General features: G+C 38.3%; 1 protein-coding gene across 3 annotated transcripts in view; it reads left to right on the forward strand.

Moving 5' to 3' along the window:
* Positions 1-19,392, forward strand: part of MTA3 (metastasis associated 1 family member 3) — a 135,772-nt gene extending 116,380 nt beyond the window's left edge. For 2 of the 3 annotated variants that reach the window (XM_085054954.1, XM_085054956.1), the window contains one exon: positions 15,011-19,392. In XM_085054954.1, the coding sequence (XP_084911080.1) occupies positions 15,011-15,146 (136 nt within the window). In that variant the 3' untranslated portion in view covers positions 15,147-19,392. Of the gene's footprint in view, positions 1-2,600; positions 2,629-15,010 lie in introns of all 3 variants that reach the window. The other variant, XM_085054955.1, reaches the window with a different exon arrangement.
* Positions 19,393-20,581: the final 1,189 nt, after the last annotated feature.

Here is a 20,581-nt window from a genome sequence, read left to right on the forward strand (position 1 = left end):
GGGAGGAGATGTCTAGGGAGGAGATGTTTGAAAAAGCAGCACACAATTTATCCAGTCCTGACATAGAATGGAAAAAAAATAAATTAACAAATAAGAGTGAGCTGCCAGGGAGCAGCCATTAGGTTCTGAACATGTTCTGAACACTCAGCTCAGAAATAATCACCCCATTTAAGGTCACAACTGGTTCTTTAGGGAACTTCTTTTGTGCTCCATCAGGATCCAATCTGTTTTATCATGTGAATTTGTTCATTAAAAATACATATGAGAGAGACACACGCTAATTATAGCAAATGGAAAAATATTTTTCAGTGCAGTTGAAGACTGCAAAAAGGGAAATATTTTTCAGTATAATGTGTTGTTTGCAACAGTCCATAACAATTTTCATTTCTCTGGCCTAAAATATTTTTGTTTGTCTAGTGAACTAATGTTTAAGATGCACATTTCTATAAAACATCAACTAGGGAGGCTAGAGGGTAAATTTTCACAGAAATTTAGCTAAAAAAAAAACCCAAAACCCCTAGAATAGATTGTTGATATTATCTGAGAAAAAAGAGTAGTAACATTGCTCCTAGACTAAATGAGGTACCAGTCTTCTTCATGCTAATCAAACCAAAGATGCACATGAGCATTCTAAAGGCTATTATTCATCAATAGCTAAGGTGAATATATGTATTTATGACTATAGCTCCATTTTAGAAGAAATTTTTAAAGAAATAATCACCCTTTTCCTCTCTGAATTTAAGCAGCAATATTATTTCTGTAACGTTAACTGTTGTATATCTAATTGCTCACAGATTTGAGGTATTTGTAGCAAAGGATGAGTAGGGAGCTAGATATTAAGAGCAGTGAAAATAACTATGGAAATTATATATGATCTGAGCTTTCCAGGGTATCCCTTGGAGTTAGCCTAGAATTTTGAGGCAGTGCCCTTCACTCTACACTCAGGTCACAGTTCAGCAATGCCTGCAGGTATCCTTAAAAATTAGTGTGAGCATGTTCATCATGGAAACACAAGGATTGGAGTTTACAGCTGAAGTTCAATGTATTTTTACGTGCTAATCTGCCCTTCAGAATAGAATAGAAATGCATTTTATATCAGTTGTAATGCACATCCTCATACATTGAGGTATGTAGCTTTGGTTTTGGTTTGTTTTTTTAAAGTTGTAGCTATTTGAAAGCCAATTTCTCCCCTGTTGTTTATCAGTATCTGCACATCTGGGGAAAAAAGACAGCAGAGCTCCTATTTGTGTTTCCCTTTTTCCAGCCCAATTGCCTCTGCAAAACTGGGCTGCACATTAACACAGAGCTGAGCTCCAGTCATTACAGCCCACAGCCAGCTTGGGAAGAGACAGAGATTTTCCATCTGTCTGCAGATTAGTGCTGTGAAGGGATCATCCTCATAGATTTTTCTATATGTTTGTGTGGATGCCCTTCCTGAATGCCTGCCAATGTGCTCAGTGAATTTTGCCAATAAATGCAGAGGTCCCCAGTTTTGCTGTTTCATCTAGTGACAAGCTGCCCTCTCCATTCTGGAACCTCCCTGGTGCCTGGTGAGACCAGCTCCCATGGGATTTCCTGCCTCTGTTCAGCACAGATTCACAGCAGGGATTAATCTAGGCAGAAAATCAAGTTGCAGGTGGAGAAACCTTACCTTTTGACATTACATCATAATTTTATGTTGACCTTTACTGGATTTAATATTTTTGTATTTTTCTTCATTCGTACCTTTTTTGAATGAAAAAGAAACTTTCATTCTTTGCTGTGAAATAACTTGCTCAAGATTTTATTTTAAAGTGCAAATCTGCTTTTTCAAGTGAATTGAAAAATCTGTCTTTAAAGAGCCTCACGTTTATCACTGCTCACCAGGAGAGTGTCCTTATTTCTTTTTAATATCCTTAGATATTTGTTGCTAGGACTCTCCTAGCACTAAGTGCTTTAGTATCAGCCAAAAGTCTCCTAACTATAAAAGAATTTTATTCATTACATTGTACTAAATCACCTTTGCTATAAGGAAGTTTTTTGGGTGATTAGCTGTGATGTGAATTCTATTATAGGCCCAGTTAGAGGTCAACACAGCAAATTACCATACTGTGTGGAACTAAATTCTTTACACAGAATCACTATTCTGGGAATTAATAATGTAAAAAACTGAACAGTTGATATCATGGTATTCAGAAGTTTAATAAAAATTGTAATATATCGGCTTAATATATCTTGAGTTATATAAGATATAGACAGAATCTTTGAGTAAAATGAATAATATTACTGTTGAACCAATTGGTGTCAAGGGGAATATACCTGTTGATTAAAACTTTTCTTACCAATTCTAGGTGTGCAGTGTGCCTATGTTTCCTATGCACACTCTCTACCCCTAACTGAGTGCATGTGCATGCCAATGGTCAGACTTGTATAGGGACAGCTAAAACCCTGGCTGGTAAATGAATTACTTTTTTTCCAGCGTTTGCATTATAAGAAATGTGTGGAAATGTTTGGCTGCCTGCGTTATAGCAGTGGATTCTATATGCTTTCCCTTCATGGGCCGAAAAGCATATTTGCACATAGATCTGCAGTTGAATGACTCAATGCTTGTTTCCTTTCAGTGCTGAAGCAGTTAGAAACCTTCTCACGGTAAGTGCAACTCCATTGGGAATGAGTTAACTGCGACTGCTAAAATTAGAACGTGATCTTTAGCTGTTACCAGCAGAGATGGCTTCCTTTTTTTGCTGATAAAATGATTTGAGAGGCATCCCTGTGGCAGCATTATGTAGGCAATTTTTGTATCCCTCACTTCATGTTCTGTCTCCAAAAGGAAAAAGCTTCCCTTGATTTGTTGAGATGCTACCTAAGGATATCACAATTGTTGTGATAATTACCTGATACCACTCATTTTTATTTATGCATGTCTCATAGCACACAGAAAAAAGCTTAAAAACCAAAGTTGCATGTCAAGAAAGAAGAGAATGTGAGGCTGACAACCAGCTTCTGCAAAATGTTGAGTCTTGCTGTGCTGTCAGTGGTCTGCTTCTCTTGTAGAAGTGGGGGAGAGCCATGCAGTGCTCACAGCCCTTCGTGCTCCTGCACGTGCTGCTGGCCCTCTCTGCAGTGTAGCTTTATCTGTGGAAACCCTAACCCCTGTTTCTAAAGGCAAACTGAAGACCTGGGAGAACCAAACCCAAGTTAAGAGTTGTGGATGACCTGGCCCTGCCCCTGCTCTCTCCCACATGTGTTGTGATCAGTGCTTGGACAAGGTCATGCACAGTGCTTGAGTTGCCACTTGCAGCACATTGCTGGGAGAAAAGGGAAAACTGGAGGAAAAAGGCTTCAGCACCTGGGGTCTGATGCACAGTGCAGAGCTGCAGGTCTACATCTGAGCCAGAGTTCCAGTGCTACCCCTTCTGCTCCTTCTTCCTCTTCACGTGTGCAATTCTTATCGCAGAAATGTCCATGGGTATGTTTACTTTTTCTCTTCCAGTTGGCCCCAACTGTGCAAAAGAATTTGTGCACCAAAACATAAGAAGGTATTTTTGACCTCTGCTTTTCATAAAAATGAGGCACTTTGATTGCAATTGGGACTCTGGTTTTGACCTACACCACCCCTGGATCCAAGGCATAGTGTGTTTTCATTTCTTACCTGCACAGCACCATGGCCATTAGACCCCAGTCCTGTAATCAGCTGCTGGAAGATGCCTGGCTGCACTCCTGGAGCATCAGCTGCAAGCCTGAGAATGTGATGCACCAGCTCTCTAACAAAAAATCATATCAGTCTCTAAGGATATAATTTTCTGGTTCCTTTACTTCTGTTTTATTATATACTTGTCACACATCTTGAAAAGCAGGGATTACAGAATATATCCCTTGGAATTCTGTTTAATCCCTGCTGATAGGATTGCAAATATCTTATTGATTTGGCACATCTGAGTCCAGGTGAACTGACAGCTCTCTCCAGTCACCGTGATGATACTGCCAGTGAGGAATCTGGGGAGGAACTGTCATTGCTACAGTTTAGGAGCTGTCCTACTTGGTTAGCTCCTGTTCAAAGCTGTTATATGCTCATGAGAGAGCATAATAGCTGCTGTGAGATGTTATTTTGACCTTATTTCGTGTGGACTATTCATGAATGCTAGGCATTGTTCACAACTTATAAATCATTCTTTTCTGAGCCACAGCTGAGGTACTGTGATACAGAATTACAAGCAGCAGTGTAGAAAACTAGATCATAATCTCTTGCCACTCATTTCTCATTGAGCAGCTTTCATGGGTCTAAAGACATTTTCTTTCAATATTTACCTACAAGAGTTTGTCCTGTTGAACCTTTTGTAGTACCTACTAAATCAAAGTAACACTATTGTGATAATGCAAATGTTTTTTTTTTAAAACCAGGTTCATTCTATGGAATTAAACAAACTCTTTCGAAGAATGTGAATTTTTTTAAACTGAAGGAATCATAGCTATATACAAGGAAAACATGCACAGAAAAATCCCTCAGAGCTCAGGATAAGTTGTGCCATTAGATGGAGCTGGGAGGTTTGAAGAACACATAGTGTTATGAGTTTTACTTTATCAGTCTTCAGAACAAATGAAATACAATCATGCTGGTTGGAGCTGTGTATTAATCTTCTCACTGTTTAAAATGGAGTTTCAGTGGCATTGTAGTAAGCTACTTGCCCTATTTAAAGCCACATGGTAGTGGAAGGATGTTGCAGTGGTTGGAGGGCTTGCCTAGGACTTGGAAAAACATGATTCAGTTCCCTGCTTCCTCACAGACTTCTCATGAGACCTCGAGTAGGTATTCTAAGTTGGTATCTTCAAGCATTAATATACCTAACTCCTCAAAATGAAGAAGGTGCCTCAATACTTGCTTGAAGATTTGGCAGCAATTGCCAGTGTAGCTCCTGTTCTTTGCCTGAAGAATCAGATGCAGTGTTCTTGTTCTCCCACAGGGCTCTTGTACATGGAGCAGGTCAGAAGCCTCACAGGGGCTCTTCTTTCAGAGAAAACTCTTTACCTTTACTGGTAATAAAGTCTCCCAGAAATGCCACCCACAGGAGTCCAGAAGCTGTTGACTGAAACTGGATGATTTGTTAGTTTCAGAGCTGTCTCCACTGATTAGCAGGTGAAAATTAATTAGCACACAGCTTTGGTGATGACCTCAGGGAGGCTGAGGCTATGAACAGATGGCTGTAAATGACCTAGTTACTGCTGCCTGAGAAGTCACACCTTTGGCTCTTGTGAAATGATCCTGCCCTGTTGTGAGCAGAAATTCAAATATGCTGCCTCTCCAGGGGGGCTTAGATACCAAAGTTTGCTTTGTAATTGCATCTTAGGTAGGAACTTGAATGTGGTTAAGTCACATGACCCAGCCAAAAAACAAAAGCACATTTAGAAGGGTCACTTAGCCAGATGCAATCTACTCCACTGCCTTTGACAAAAGTCCTCTTGCATTCAGACAGTAGCTGCAGAAATAGCCAGAAAAATTTATATTTGGGAAGGGAAATACAATTTCTGAAATGAGCCTTTTTGTAAATTGGTTTTGTCTTGGGAAACTTGGGAGAAAAAGAAAACCCCAACAACTTACATGCAATATAGGTATGCTAAGTGCATTAAGGATTGTCGTAAACATAGATGTTGGTGGAGAAGCTCCTAAATAAGCACTTGGCTTTTCCATAAACCTTGTTTGCTTCTCCAGACCTTCCAGACCCAGTTCAGCAAAACCCTTAAATGCATTCCTGACTCCCACTGAGCACAGTCCATCAGCTAGAGTACATCACATAGTCCCTAATGCACCCTGTGCATCAAGTGTTAAACTGGGGTGCCATGCAATCCTTTTAACATGTTTTCTTATGGTTCTTGACAAATTTTGAGTTTCCTGCAGTTGTGGTCAGCCATTCCAAAGGGTTTTCCTTCAGAAGCTGTCTTTTGTGTTTGCACAGAGGATTTGATGTAGCTGAACCCAATCCTATTTATTGAACGTTTTAGCTGAAAGTCTTAGGGCTTAGCTTTTTGTTAGCTTGCTGCTTAGCTTTTTCCTAAATCCACATGCCCAGTGGGAATGTGTCATCTTGTAATATTTGGCCGTCTTCTATTGTGGGAGTTAAAACCAATTTGCTTTTGAACAAGTTTTTCTATAAATAAGCATCTTGGTATGGGAAGCCAATTTCTCTGTCAAAGCCTTGGGAAACATACAAAGCAACAATAAAATGCAAACTTTTTAGACCAACATATTTAAGTATCAAAGAAACGATAAGACAACATCAATTATACAATTGTTACCTATAGCAAGGCTAGAGTAACATTAGCTTAGGGCTAAAATTATCTGCTTTCACCATTCCTGTGCCTAAACCACAGAGATTTATCACATTAGATCTTAGATATTGATGATTGTAATCTTCAAATACTGTGCATTATCAGTGCTCAGGGATATTAACTTTTTGTGTTTTCTGTGCTATATGAGCAATAGCAACTCGTAGAGGCTGGACACAGAATTAAGACTTATTTCATCTGAAGGCAGGGAAATAGACAGCAATAATGTCCATGTAGGCAGAGAACCAGTGTAAGTCCTGTGGCAAATACAATGTTGCTAAAGTAAAATAGCAAAAAAGATTATAAAACTGTACCGTGGTGAATATGTTCAAAAATATGGTGTCAGTGATCCTCACAGTCTTAAAATTCACACAGAACTGCCCACTAAATTTAATTTATAAGTTGTCCTCTATTGGTCTTCATTTCAAATTATTCAGATAGAGGATTTAATTCTGAATTAGTCCATAATTCAGAGTATGTATTTAATCATTAATTCTTAATACTTCCCCTGATAATTTGGGGTTTTTTAAAACTCATGACCCTCTGGCATAAATGTAGGTAAGGCTGTGGAAAAACAAGTGTTGGTCTCTTTTTGTGAAAAAGCTTGCATAAGTAACTACATAGGCATTTTAAATATAAAATACCAAAGAGAACATATTGACTGTGACTGTGAAAGTCAATCACAGAGATAACTAACAGCTCTTGTCAAGCATCTAAGGAGCCTTGATAACCAGCAGTTCTTGTCAAGCATCTCAGGAGACTTGACTGGCTGTTTTCGTAACTTGTGCTATGGGCAGAGGCTAAAATGTTTACTTGATAAAATACTATTCGAGTGTTGTTCTTGTGGAGAAAGCACAGATCCAAACTTTAAAATTCTTTAAAACAGAAGTTGCCTCTGTTGCTTGATATGAGACACCAGACAAGTAATTTATTTCAACCTTTCAGCAGCTCCACCACTTTGTCTGTAACCTTGAATAATATGGGTGTATACATACTCTTCAGGATGCTGTGCAGATTTTAATTAAGCAGTCCAGCAAGCACTATGAGATACTGATGTGAAAAGTGCTGGCCATAAAGGTGGAGAGAAGGATGAGTGTCAGAAAATGAACTTGAATAGACCTTTGGTCACATAAATATTAAAAAAAAAAATCTTCAACCTTTGACATGGAAATGACCTTAGAAACTGTCATCAAATTGTTCTATGGCAAAGCTTTCCTCTATTTGTGCCATGCTATGGGTTTCTAATCCATATTCTGCATTGGAGCTTCTGTGTGTAGAGAAATGCTGATTATGCAAGAGATTGATGGTGTGGAGCAGAGCCCCAGGGGATGGGTTTGGGAGGGAACTTCTGCTCTCCAATTGTTTCTGCAAAGACTGAATAATTTTTATTTTTCAGCCCTTGCTTAATAGCAAGTATCCAGGATGCCAAGAATCTACTCCAAATATACTCTATTGGTACATATGTTATTCCAGGAAAAGTATATGCATAATTAATAAAAAGGAAGCATATTATCAATCTTTTTGAGCCCCAGGTAATATTATAAGCTGTAATACTGTAAAGCACAGCATTCAGGTCAAAACTTCAGATGGAGCCTTCCCTGAAATAAATAAAGCAAGGTAAGAAAACAGAGACAGAAAAATACTAATAAAAATGCAGAAGTAATGCAGATATATTTTTTTCCTCTGTGAAGAATATGATAGGGAGTTTTCTGCTATCTTGGACTTAAATAAGCATACTTAGTTAACACAATATTTTTTTAAGTTTTCTATGTAGTATTTAATGTTGTCAGGGGAGTGGGACTTAATGCTTGTAGCCCAAGGCCAGAAACAGAAGTTGTATGTTCTATGCATATTTCTCATCTTGGAGTCTGGGATGATGCTGGAATTGTGAATTAATACACAAGGTGTTTGGGGACCAGTTGAAAACAGCATTGTGTTCCACTGTTAGCCAGCTCTGATGCATCTTCTCTTCAGTTTATGGCCTGTCTCAGGAAAAATTATGTGCTGCCATGTGGGCAATTTTTTCATCTCATAGCAGGTGATGTTTAATCAATACACAGAATGGCCATCCTGCTGCAGAATAAATAGATGTTTTAAAAATTCCTCTTGTTAGAGTATAAAGTTGTGTAGTGTAGCGATTCATCCTCACCCTGCTGATATAGTTAGGAAGAATAAAGGAGTTCCTTTGAAATCTGCTGGTGTTTGTGCCTGTGAGCTGAGGAAGGCTTTCTAGCTCCTTGGATTCCCAGGGTGCCAGTGTATTGACACATCTGCAGTGACCTTGTGTGTTCCTTCCCAGCGAGGAGAGGTTGAGCAACCCTTGATTGGATGGACCAGACTTCCTGCCTTGCAGCCTCTGCAGTGTAAGGTAACTCAGGAGAGCCTAATGAATTTCAGATAAAGTGCAGAGCAGCTGTCCTGTAGCTCAGGTTACAAGTCTGTTGAAGCCTGAGCCATTGTTTTGTTTGAAGGAGTATGAATAATTTACTTTTTTTACCCATTCCATCAAGCTTCCTTTGCTGGGACTTAGTGGTTCTACTCCACTCTAGAAAGCTGGGCACTGGTGAAATGGCTGAATTCAAAGGCAGGCTTTTCTCTCTTCCTTGGGGGCAGGACAGTGTCAGGATCTGTGAGAAGTCAGCCTTGCACCATAACTGGTGTGTAATCTTTGTTGTCTCAGCAGTAGGTAACCTTAGCCTCTTGGTGGTAAAAACAAAGCTCACAGATGAGCTATGGGGATAATATCACTGCTGATTGTTGGGATTTTGATTTATTCATCACGTGATGATCAGCGTATGACAGCATCTCTTTATAACGTTTCTTAGGGGTCAAAAGTTTTTTCCAGTTCCAGCATTCAACTGAAAAATGACTGGTGGTGCTGAGAATAGGACTTTGTATTTCTTTAATTCCTTCTCATAAACCACTTTAGAATATTAATGAAATATTTTTAGGGGAAATGAAAATATGGGAAATTCTATTGAACTAGTTGATTATTCCAAAAGCCATGACAGTTGTTTGCAGTTAAACTGGTTAAAAATAATTTTAATAGTAGATATTTCAATAATAGGTAGATGTGTTTTTCTTGGTGTTCTAGAAGTGCACATAAAGAGATGGTTTCTGGTCCAAGGTGATTTTGATCTGTGTAGATTTTAAATCACCAGTAGGTAGAAAGAAACTGAGGTGGCTTGTGGCATACAATAGGTCAGGCATGACACAGTCATAGAACTTTGTGCTTTAAACAATTGACCTGGATTTTTCTTCCCAGTGAAAAAATTCTTAAACCCCATTATTAATGACTTTCTATATATACATAGTATCTATAAGCTGTTGCTTTGAAACACAAAATATCAGAGAAGGCCTCAAAGTGATGCAGTACTTTGAAAAATATGTTATCTTAAGCTGCTTAGGAAGATCTGACACTGTAATTTGTAACTGATGCGTCTATAAATTATTGTTCATTGAGAACAGTGATGCTCCATAAATATTGATAAAATATTGGAAGATAAACACTAGAATAGGAAAACATTTCCTTGCTAGGCGGGGAAAAATAAGATAAGCTCTTAAAACATTTAAACAATGTTTGTGTGTCTACAGCAGCACCTCTTTAATATTATAAAGGTTATATCACTCTATCTGCCATCTGTATGGGTTTTATAATGCAACCAGGTGGCTCATGGCAACAGCTTTCCTGTGGCCCATGCTTATTAAAATCTTCCATTATGTTTTTATAAATTAACATTTTCTAAGGCCTTTCTTTTTAAAAGGTGTGTCAGTGTCAACCCACTTCTACCTTCCAAACCTATTTTTAACTAGTTTCTGTCATGTTGAGGTTAGATTAAAATTTTAATGCAATATGGGAAAGCTTTATGCTGCAAGTGTTCAGGGGAAAAAAACATGTCTAAAGCAACAAGCCAAACAGTTAAATAAAATACTTCTCATTTCCACACAGGTAGAAATGTAGGAAGTGCTGTGAGTCCTTAGGTCAGTAACCTATCAGGTTTCTAAGGATCTGTGCCTACAGCTTAGTCCCAGTAAAATTCTCTTTGAGCAAGCAGCACTGCACACATTTTGACTTTTCACTACATTAAAAAGCCTGTTGAAATTAATAAAAAGCCTATCAGCTTTCTAAGATAGTGCCCCCTCCTGTAATTTAATCCAGTGAATAGTTAAAATCTACCTCTAGATAAAAGAAGCCCTCAGAGAAATAAGTGATTATTTAATCTAATAACTACCAAGAAGTTATGGTTATTCTTTTAAATAGTTGTTTTTTCTAAGTGGCCTTGAATTTGCACTGAAAATTTACATTGCACAAAATTTATATTGCCCTGGAGCAGCAGCAGCTTCACAAGCATTTCTCAAGAATACTTTTTTTTTTTCTCATTTTTTTAGCCTAATTTTCTCTCTGAATGGCTCTATGGTTAGACTGATTGCAAGTTTCACACACAGTTTGTGCCAGAATAGAAAATTCTGCCAGTGTTGGCAGTATTTATGCATCAAGCACATTTATGTTGCTGTTTACACTTGGCAAGTCATAGCAGAGTACTTCACCCCAGTGGAGAGATTATATGGAATTTCAAGTATGGTTGTGCAGGAAATCAGTTTTCTTATGCCTGCTGCTGACCTGGAGGTGTTCCTTGTGCTACCAACAACTGAATAACAATATATTTCCACAGCACCAGTTCCTACATATGAGGATGTTGCTAAAATGGCATCAGTCTAAGAAAGACTCAGGCAAAAATACCAAACTAATTTAGGGAGAATGTGGAAAACAAAATTGTATCCTGCAACTTCAACTTCTCTAGCCAGGTTTGTATTAGGTCATTAACATTTTTAGTGGAAACAGAGCACCAAAAGCCATTCTGGACCTTGGTGTTTAAGACTTATGGACATCTCACAAGTGCATTTGTGTTGGGGGCAATTCCTCTTCGTAGGAAAACGTTTCTTTCAAAACAAGGTTTGTCATCTGCTTAAATATCAGCAGGCATTGCATGCAATTAATTTCTTTCACTGTAGAAACTTCTCTTATAAGTAATATTTATTTAATATTGCTTCTTAAAAACTGTTGGTATGGCTGATGAACCAAAGTCAGTGCAGTCATCACAGCTCTGAGCCCAGTGCAGAGGAGGCAAGGCTGATGCACAGCAGTTTATAGATAGCACAGTAGCACACAGATACACTCGATATCAACAAACCTAAGGCAGGCAATGCCTCCCAGTCCTGTTAGAAAAGGCTTGAAAACACATTCTTGACTGACACCAATTGGAGGCCATCTCTCTTTGTTCTGTTCAAATTTAAAAATTGGTGCTGTTTTAGTGTGTGGCAGAATTAGAGAAGGGAGCTTTGAGTCAGCTTTTACAAATGTGAAATTTTGCTACTCGTTCTCCTATTCCTGAGAAATCTGGCCATAATGGATGATATAGGATTGTGCTTCATTTCACCAGATGGTTAGTTACATGGAGCACACTTGGATCCTGAGGAAGGGGTGGTTCATTATAATGACTCACCTGATTAAATTTAAGCATGGCATAAATGCCCTGTACAGCCTAACCATTATTTCTACCCAGGAGGCTCCAGTCTGTGCATGAAACTTGCACAGAGACATTAGGTCTTCATCAAGACCTTTAGTAAGACTTATGTACATTTCCATATTTTCCTGACTAGGTGCCAAGGGTCTCGTGTACCTTTATCAGCAGTTATTAATTCAAGTGTCATGCAGGTGTAAAGAATTCCTATTATTCCTACATTATACCAGTGCATCCCATTTGACTTAAAAATGAGAACATTGGGCTTTATATACTGATCCCCTATTAAATATTTAATTCATTCTCATACCTTTGGTCTCAGGAAGGCTAGAAATACAAAGTAAAGGCTTTAAAATACTTTTGAATTTGCATTTCAAGTCTGTAATGCATTATACTTCAAGCAGTAGTAAAAAAGTCAAAGGAAAAGAACCAGGAGAAACTGCAATTAATCTGTCCTAACAACTGCAAAGGATGTTACCAACGATACAGATATTAAAGCCATTTATTGCCATTGCCAAATAGAAGTTTATGTAATTAAAACATATGGCTGGTATTAACTGAAAGAGGGACAGGAAATTGAGTATTAAAGGTGACTCTGCCCTTAGTTCAGTGTATCTCTGTGGGAGGGTGAAGTGCTCTGAGTGAAAGGGTGACAACAACTTTATCTTTGAATTTCCTGCCTTTTGTCAGCTGCTATTGCAAACTTCATGTTTTAGTGTTAAAAAGACTCTGAAGAATTATAAAATCTGATTAATGCCTCTCAAAAAGCTAGACTGTATTTAGAGGCTGAATTCTTCAGTGTAAAGAATCCAGTTGCTCCACCTTCTATATTTTTTGCAGGAAAAAGAACAGTTTTGGCTTTTAGAGAAATGATTGTTTAAATATAACATTTAATGTAGTCAATGGAAATTTCCATTCCTCCCTTTATTTCTGAAAGGCTATATCCCAGAAAGCTAATTTCTGGAAGCATTTTCACAACCCTGTTTAAATAGAAATGCTGGATTGCTGTTCCAGAGTGCATACCAGATTAGTTTTTTCTGACAGAGTATATAGAGCTACTTTCACTTATACTCAGTGAGGAGTTGACTCTGTTTGGGGCTTGCTTGACATGATAATGTGAGGACATTTTGTTCTGCCTTTCTTCATGCTGGTTTTGAACCAGTATTAAATGGGAATAACTATATCTTTTACTTTACTGTCCATACAAAATAATCACGAATTGTAATCTCAAATAACTTACTGTCCTTATATTTAGTGTCATCTGCAAATTGCTTTCATATACATGAGCCTCTTGGCAGTTTATAAAGTTGCCTTATTAAAAATACAGAATGGTAAACCATTATCTGATATTATTTGAACCTTGGTGTCCTCAAATGATTAATGACCACATTCCTTCCATAAATAAATACAAAGTTTTGCAAACAAATATATCAAAAAGGATACAGTTCTGTATGGTTTTGCTAGGATGATCCCCATTAGTTATCAGTGTGGGTAATAGCTATTGTCTAGTCACATGAATTTATAAAACCTGGCTGTCTCATTATTTTAGAAAGATGCATTTCTGCCAGGCTGAAATTATATTTCTATGGTCTTACTGTTCTGGAAAGTATGCAATATCTTTGCAATCAATTTAATATCTTCTTTGGCCTAATTTAAGATGACCATGTAAAGTGAGTATTCCAACAGTAAGTTTTTTCTTAGTGGGATTGTGTGAAAAGCTGAAACTTAACTTGCTGGTGATTCCCTTTCCTTTTCTTCTGTTGTGCTTATTGCTGAATGAATGTACTTATTACTAAACCCTAATTTGGTATTCCAGGCCATGAAGACATCCTTCTTTCAAAAGGGAATACATCTCTGCACCTTTAAAATATATTAACCAAAATAGATGTATTTTTCAGGCTCCCTTTGACCTGTAATAGCAGGGTATATTTTTCTGCTTTTCCCCAGCTTTTTTCTTTTATTCCATATGTTCTCTTCTGTGGCCCAGTTTGTTAAAGTGGAAGCTCACATCCCTGGGGAACACTCAATCTGTAACTAACTAGTAAGAAACTGCTGCTTGAAATTTAATATGCAGATTGCTATTTTAGCATTCAATAGGATTTATTTATAGATGATCATGTATTTTCAATGTCATGTGCCGCCATTTTTCAGTTTCAGAGGTAACAGCCCATTTAGATGAAAGGGAAAAACCATTCTTTGAGTTCCCATTCCAGAACCTTGGTGCAGGTAGGCACCTTATCACCCTGGAGTTTGTAGGTCACATATTCAAGTCGAAAAGTTTGTATTAGAAAGCTTGGTCTCATTAAGTATTAGAGGCTTCAGTTTGCTTTAATTCATTTCCATAAGCTCAAAGTCCCTGTAATTTATAAAACTACCTAAATGGAGTCTGGGATTCTTGACTTGGGTGAATTCAGAAAATAGGTCATCTTCCAGTAGCAACTTGAGGTCTCTGCCAATGAAGATTGTTCTTGGCATAGTCTGTGTGTACCTTTTCTGTACTTTCTGATACCCTACCCTGGATACACTCAGTGTTGTGGTTGTTGATTTATAGTAGTAAAGAGACAGGGCAGTTGAAACGTAGAAAGGATTTATGCTTCAAAATTAATTATCCTTGGATATATAAGATTACAATACAAACAATATGGCCACCTCTAGTTAATATGTTTGATTTATCATCTGAAAGTAAAAAATGAAAGTGAATTTACTGCACCTGAATGGCACTAGTAAAAAAAGCCCAGAGCTTTTGTTCGCATGTTATCTGCAGAAGTGGTACAGTGCAAGTAACAATTGCTTCCGCTTTTACAGAGGTAGTACATTCATTTGGTGCTAACATGGTCCTTCCTTCTGTGGTCCTTCATTCCAGTATTGATACCACATGTGAGGATTCACCACCAGGGCATTCTGGCCCAGGATTTCATGCAGTTAAATATTATTATTATTCAAGTACTGTCTAATGCCAATTCACTTTTCGATGAATCATTATCAGACAACTGTGAATCATCAGTTGATGGACAGGGCTCACTCTTGTTGACTGCAAGTCTCTTTTCTGTGAACTAGACTTCCTGCTCTGGTAAGAGTATTTGTTATGTTTGTTATTGGCTCTTGAGCAGTCTTCTGTTAAAGACTGAGATTTATCTCTTGTGTTGTCTCTCTCTTCTCCCCCTCCTTTCCTCCTTCCCTCCTTACAGAAAAATCCGTAAGAAGTTCACCAGATCACAGCTGAAAAGAGCTTCCAGAACACCTTGTTCTCCGATCATTGCAAAGACAAAGTCTCTCATGAACAATAGGCAGGCCCGAGCAGAGCCAGGATCCATCACACACTGAAGATATAACAGCATCAGCACCATAACAAAGTCAAAATCATGTTTAATTGTGAATGCAAACATAACAGGACTTCCCACATCTTTGAGACAGAAACATTGTGTGGACATATTGTGGCTTGGTTCTGTGTTCTGGGCAGGATCCAACAGCAGCCCTTGTTGCCCCTCATCTCTGCAAGGGCTACTTCTGGTTCACTGTGCAGGTCTATCCTGGATTCCCTCCATTCCCAGTCGGCAGTGTTGGCTGGTCAGGGAGGGACTGTTTGCACTGGTCCCACTGAAGGAGCACGGATGCAGGGAACACCCATCACATTTGTCTATGCCTTCTAGTGGCTCAACAAAAATATGCAGCTTTCAAAACTAGTGCAGTGTCTTTAAAGCGGGATTTAGCCTTGAGGGGTTGCATTTTCAAAAACAATTGCAAACTGTGAGTGTTCATATTTTTCAGTATTGGCTTGAGTCACCTTGGATTTGATTTTCTAAACTGAATGTCCACAAGGACTAGGTATTGTTCAGAAGTTCTGGAACTTGGACTGAATTAGAAAATGCCCATTATTAGTGGTCAGCTTTGAAAATGTTGGCCATATTAACTTTGGTTAAAACCCTGGAAATACTATGTGTGTCTGAACATCCAGCTGGACTAATTGCATGTGTAGGAACCAGTCCCATTGTCTCTATATTTGAAAGCCTTCACCTATTTCTTTGGGTATTTTTCACATTCCTTGAAGCCTATTCTGAATAGTGAAAACCAGCAGAACACCATTCCCAGAAAACATGAAGAAATAGATTATTTCCTATTAGTAATGTCTCTCCACAAAATAATTTCTACATTTTCATATGTCTGGATAAAAAGATGTCTTGCAGAATGGTTTGAAGTTCATAAATGTAAGTCTATAGGTGGATACTTACCATGGAGAGATGATGTGCCTTTTGAAACTTCTTGTAGGAAACTGTCAGTCTCCCTGAAGGTGGGAATGGCAACAGAGGCAGGTTTTTTTTTTCTACTCAGGTACTTACAGGTGAACAATCTCTGCCCTACTTTGAAATCCAGAGAAAACCAGTGTGTAACACTGCTGTGTGGACCTAGTTAGGATATGTCAATTGTCTGAGGCAAGCTGTGCTTCAATATGTTTGGATTCCATATGGCTTTTAAAGACGTGATCAGACACTGAACATGTCACAGTAAACTGGGATGAGCTTCAAGCCCTTTTTTCCCCCTCTCTCATTACTGGGTAGCTCTCACAGTATAACACAGATGTGAGGTTTTCATCCAGTTGTGCACATGCACCCAGCTTTGTGGTTAGAAAGACAAAGATGTAAGTGACATCTCATACTTCTGGGTGATTCCCCAAAAATTATTTCTCCCCATGCATTTTATGCTCTCAGTCTGAAAGAACATCTGTGATCCCAGTCCATAAATAGCCATACTCTGTGTAGAATTTTGAGCTCTTTAGACAGTGACCCAGATGCTTCTTCAAAGAAGGAAGCACCCTGACCTCCTGAAGGGACTTGCTGATGATTTTCTATAATGATGGATCCAGGTCTTGTCCACTGTCCTTCACCAGCAAGAAAAGGGTGGATATGAAGGAGAGGTTGATCACGTGAAGTACTTGCTCGTAGTGCCCTGAACACTTTAGTGAATGTCACTGATTTGGACTCAGTTGGAGAAGACCTGGGATTCATCTGCCTGCAGTACTTTCCAGTAGCCACTGAAATGTGCAGCCCTAGGAGTCTCTTCTAGGCACAGGATCTGCTTTTTCCTCTAAAAAGGAGGGCTTTCCATCAGATAACTGAGTGGAGACAACCTACTCTTATTAGTAAGAATTGCCTTTATTAACTGCAACATATGGAAACACCTCCTGTATAATAGCTTCCTCACCCATTAGAATAAAGAAAACATGATTATTCAGCAATCTGTTTGACTGAAAGTATGAAAAACATGAACATAATGAGCTTTGTCTCCCTCAGTCATCAGTGAAATCACACACGGCAGACTCATTTTCAAAGTGTCATTAGCTGTAAGGTGGTAGATTTTTTTACCCTGCCTTATTAAGCTTGTACTCAGATGATTTCTTTTAGTCAGTGTGCTCCAGTGTCTAGACAGTATTTTGTAAAATATCTGTGTGTTTCTGCTTTTGACAAAAGTATTAGTATCCATAATAGTCTGGTGTGAAGTCATTTTTTCTTCTTTCCCTCTGAGGAGAGAGAGATTGGTAACACAGCTCCCTGTCAGCAGCCAGCTGCCCAATATTGTTATATTTTGCATCAAACAACCAAGGTAAGGAAGAATCCTTTGCAGCTTCAAGCTGAGGTGCTTCATCTGGACACACTGGAAATAATCCACCTCCTCCCAGCAGAGCCATTTCCCAGGTTGCCATAGCCCAGCCTTGGGGTGGGTAAGGCATGGGGGAGACTGATTGCTGGAATAATTTCTGCTCTGTCCTTCAACTGGTCCTCATACGGCTGCACAGAATCTTCCTGTCTCCTACACTGCTCACAGTGCACAGACAAACTGCACACCATGCATTGCACCTTGGTTTTTACTTGCTCCCTCTTCATCTTACCTTTCCTGCAAGATGCTCTCCAGAGATAGATGCAGGATTGACCTGGGAATTCCAACTGAGAGCGTTGATGGAAGATTCACTGAAGACGTGTTCCTCCTGCTGGGTTTGGGCATCAAGATTTACATTTTTGTAGAAATTGTGAAACTCTTTATCACAATATCATGCAATTCCATGGTTTCTGTTGAGCTAAAATATTTTTCACTGGCTGTGAGCAAAGATGACACATTCCTGAGTAAACTGAAACAGTATATACACAACAAATCAGAGCTCTTTACTTTTTAATCAAACTTCCCAAGCTAGTTATTTTGAAACCAGCTAACATATACCAGTCATCAACAATGACACTGAGTATAAACATGAACCTTGTAAGCAAGGACAAGAAGTTTGATATTCGTCATGATATGAGCAAGAGAATCTAGGCGGCATTAGTGCTGCATTTACAATATGATTTATTTTTCTGTTAGCTAAATAAGAAATCCTTCTGAAAATTTGCCTTGCCACTTACAAATATGGGGCTAGAAAACCATGCAAAATGCACAAACTCTTTGTGTCCAGAGGCCTCACATAGAAAGTAGGAAGATTGTTTCAATATTTAAAATGTCTGTGTTGCCATTTTCAACTATATAGCTGCTCTGCTCTCTTGAAATATTGTGTATACTGTTTTCAGGTTATTTTTAAAGGCCCCTACTTAGTGATGGAAGTTTTGATTCTGTAGGATGGAGAAAGAAGGTTTTGAAATACTTAAGATTGCCTGAAATGTGTTGGTCATATGAAAAAATCTTTAAAACCAGTGTTTTGAGTAAAGGCAAATATAGTCTTTATTTCTGCAGTCCAAACCTTGCAGCATGTTGTGAAAAACTGGGAATTAGAACTGAAATGTAGAACCAATAAGGAGTAGAAATGGTGAAATGGAGCCTGCACTTACAGAATGTGCACTTTTTTTGTAATCTAAAGTAAGATTTATTATTTTTTAATAAATATAATTTCAACAGAGATACTTTCCTAATTATGAAGGCTTAAATAAAGTAGAATGGCTGCACAGTAGTTTCTGTTATAGTCACAGCATAACGTGCCACAGCCTTTTGCAGAGAACAATTATTGTCCTTCAGAAATACTATATTACTGGACACAGTGTCTTTATGTATATGTACTGCTATGGTAATGGAATTGTTAGAATCCTTTGGAAATTTCAGCAAAATAATATCCATTTTTAATTTTCTTTTGAAGGTTCTTTATATAAACCTGTGTCTTCATAAGCCAGAGGGGTTGTCAAGAGATCTGAGTTTATATAGCTGCATAGTGGAATTTTTTTGAAGTAAGTCAGGACTTTTTTATTCAAATGTTGCATGTTGAGGGAGGAAACCTAATTTTGGAATACATGGGTTTTGGATAAGAGTTTTGAGGTTGTACTATATAGTGATCAACAAATTTGCAGAATATGCTCCTGTTGCTCATAAAGACTTAACAGTTGGTATTGAAATACAGTATTGATTAAAAAAGAAAAAAAAGAAAAAAATAAAGAGTTGTCTTTTAAAATTTCTGTTGTTTAGACTAAAAGTGAATTTCTCAATGGAATGGTAAAACCGGGAAGGTGAGTGTTGGATGTTTGAGAATGTGGAGCACCTTAGAATGAAACAGTACTATTTGATTTGCATTAAAGTGTCTTTGTGTACAAACTCTATGACTCTTGGCTTTTTTTTGCAGGAAACTCAATTTCTATATTGTTACAGTCATCTTGTTTTACAGTAGGCTATTGAAAAGTCAAAAGGCTGAGAACTGGTGAACTACAAGAGAGTTTAAAATACAAGTAGGTAACAAGGGAATGAGGAGAGAAGACTCAGAAGCTGGGAAAAGTGAGACATGAGGTGTTGATCCTTGCACTGGAACACCAGAAGGCTGGTTAGGATTGAACTGAAATCTAGGCAAGAGGACTAATAGTCCACAGAAACAATACTGCAAGCTACTCTGCATTGCAGTCTCCAGTGAATCAGCTAATCTAAACTTCTCAGGTTGTTATTAATGCCAAAAACTTTGTATGTTCATTTGGTAGCACCTGGAACTGGTGGCTTCTATGTAAATATGGAACATTACCTGAAACCTCTTCTTTACTGACATCTAAGCTAATTTCTGCAAATTTAATGAATTTTTTTTCAGAGAAGGAGAAGCATATAAAGGTCTTCTGGACAGAAATAAGGACTGCTGCTTCACAGGTTTGTTCAAGGCAAGAGTTTCCATCTCCTAATTCCCCAGCCTGTCTTGGGGAATGCAGGATGCTTGTTCCACGGGCTAAATATTGTTTCAAATGGTTTTTTTTTTTTTAGAATGGATTATCTTTTTATTCCCCCTTTCACCCCCCAAAGACATATGTGTAGATTCCAAGTAGCAAAACTCAAGTTATTCTGTGGTGTTTGGATTTAATTGGCAAGATGAGTTTATATTTACTAGTCCTTCTGTGTGTGTGGCTTTGGCATGATGGAGGGGATAATCTCTGGAAGTCCTTTGCTGGCAGAACTGAGGAATTTAGCATCTCTTTAACCAGGCTGGGACAGGCTTACCAGGAATCTTGGTACAAAATTAGGAGGTGCAAGGTACTAATTGCTTTCAAAGTATGACTGTAAAGCCTTTCCCTTGTCTGGTTGAAATAGTACTTAGGGGATCCCTTTAACCTCTCAGTTCTTTGCTACACTGTAAAGGTATTGGTCACACATACAAAGCCTCAGCAGTGAAAGGACATAAAGTGATTTTCCTTCCCTTGCACTAGCAGTCAGAAAAAAAGGGAAAAACAAACAAACAACACAAAACCCCCCAAAAACCCAATATCCAACCAATCAAACAAAAAAAACCCAAAACCAACAAACCGTGGCTCTGCTTGTCT

This window comes from Lichenostomus cassidix, chromosome 3 (genome assembly GCF_008360975.1).
Source record: "Lichenostomus cassidix isolate B80296 chromosome 3, HeHo_3.0, whole genome shotgun sequence".
In the NCBI taxonomy this organism is placed as follows: Eukaryota; Metazoa; Chordata; class Aves; order Passeriformes; family Meliphagidae; genus Lichenostomus; species Lichenostomus cassidix.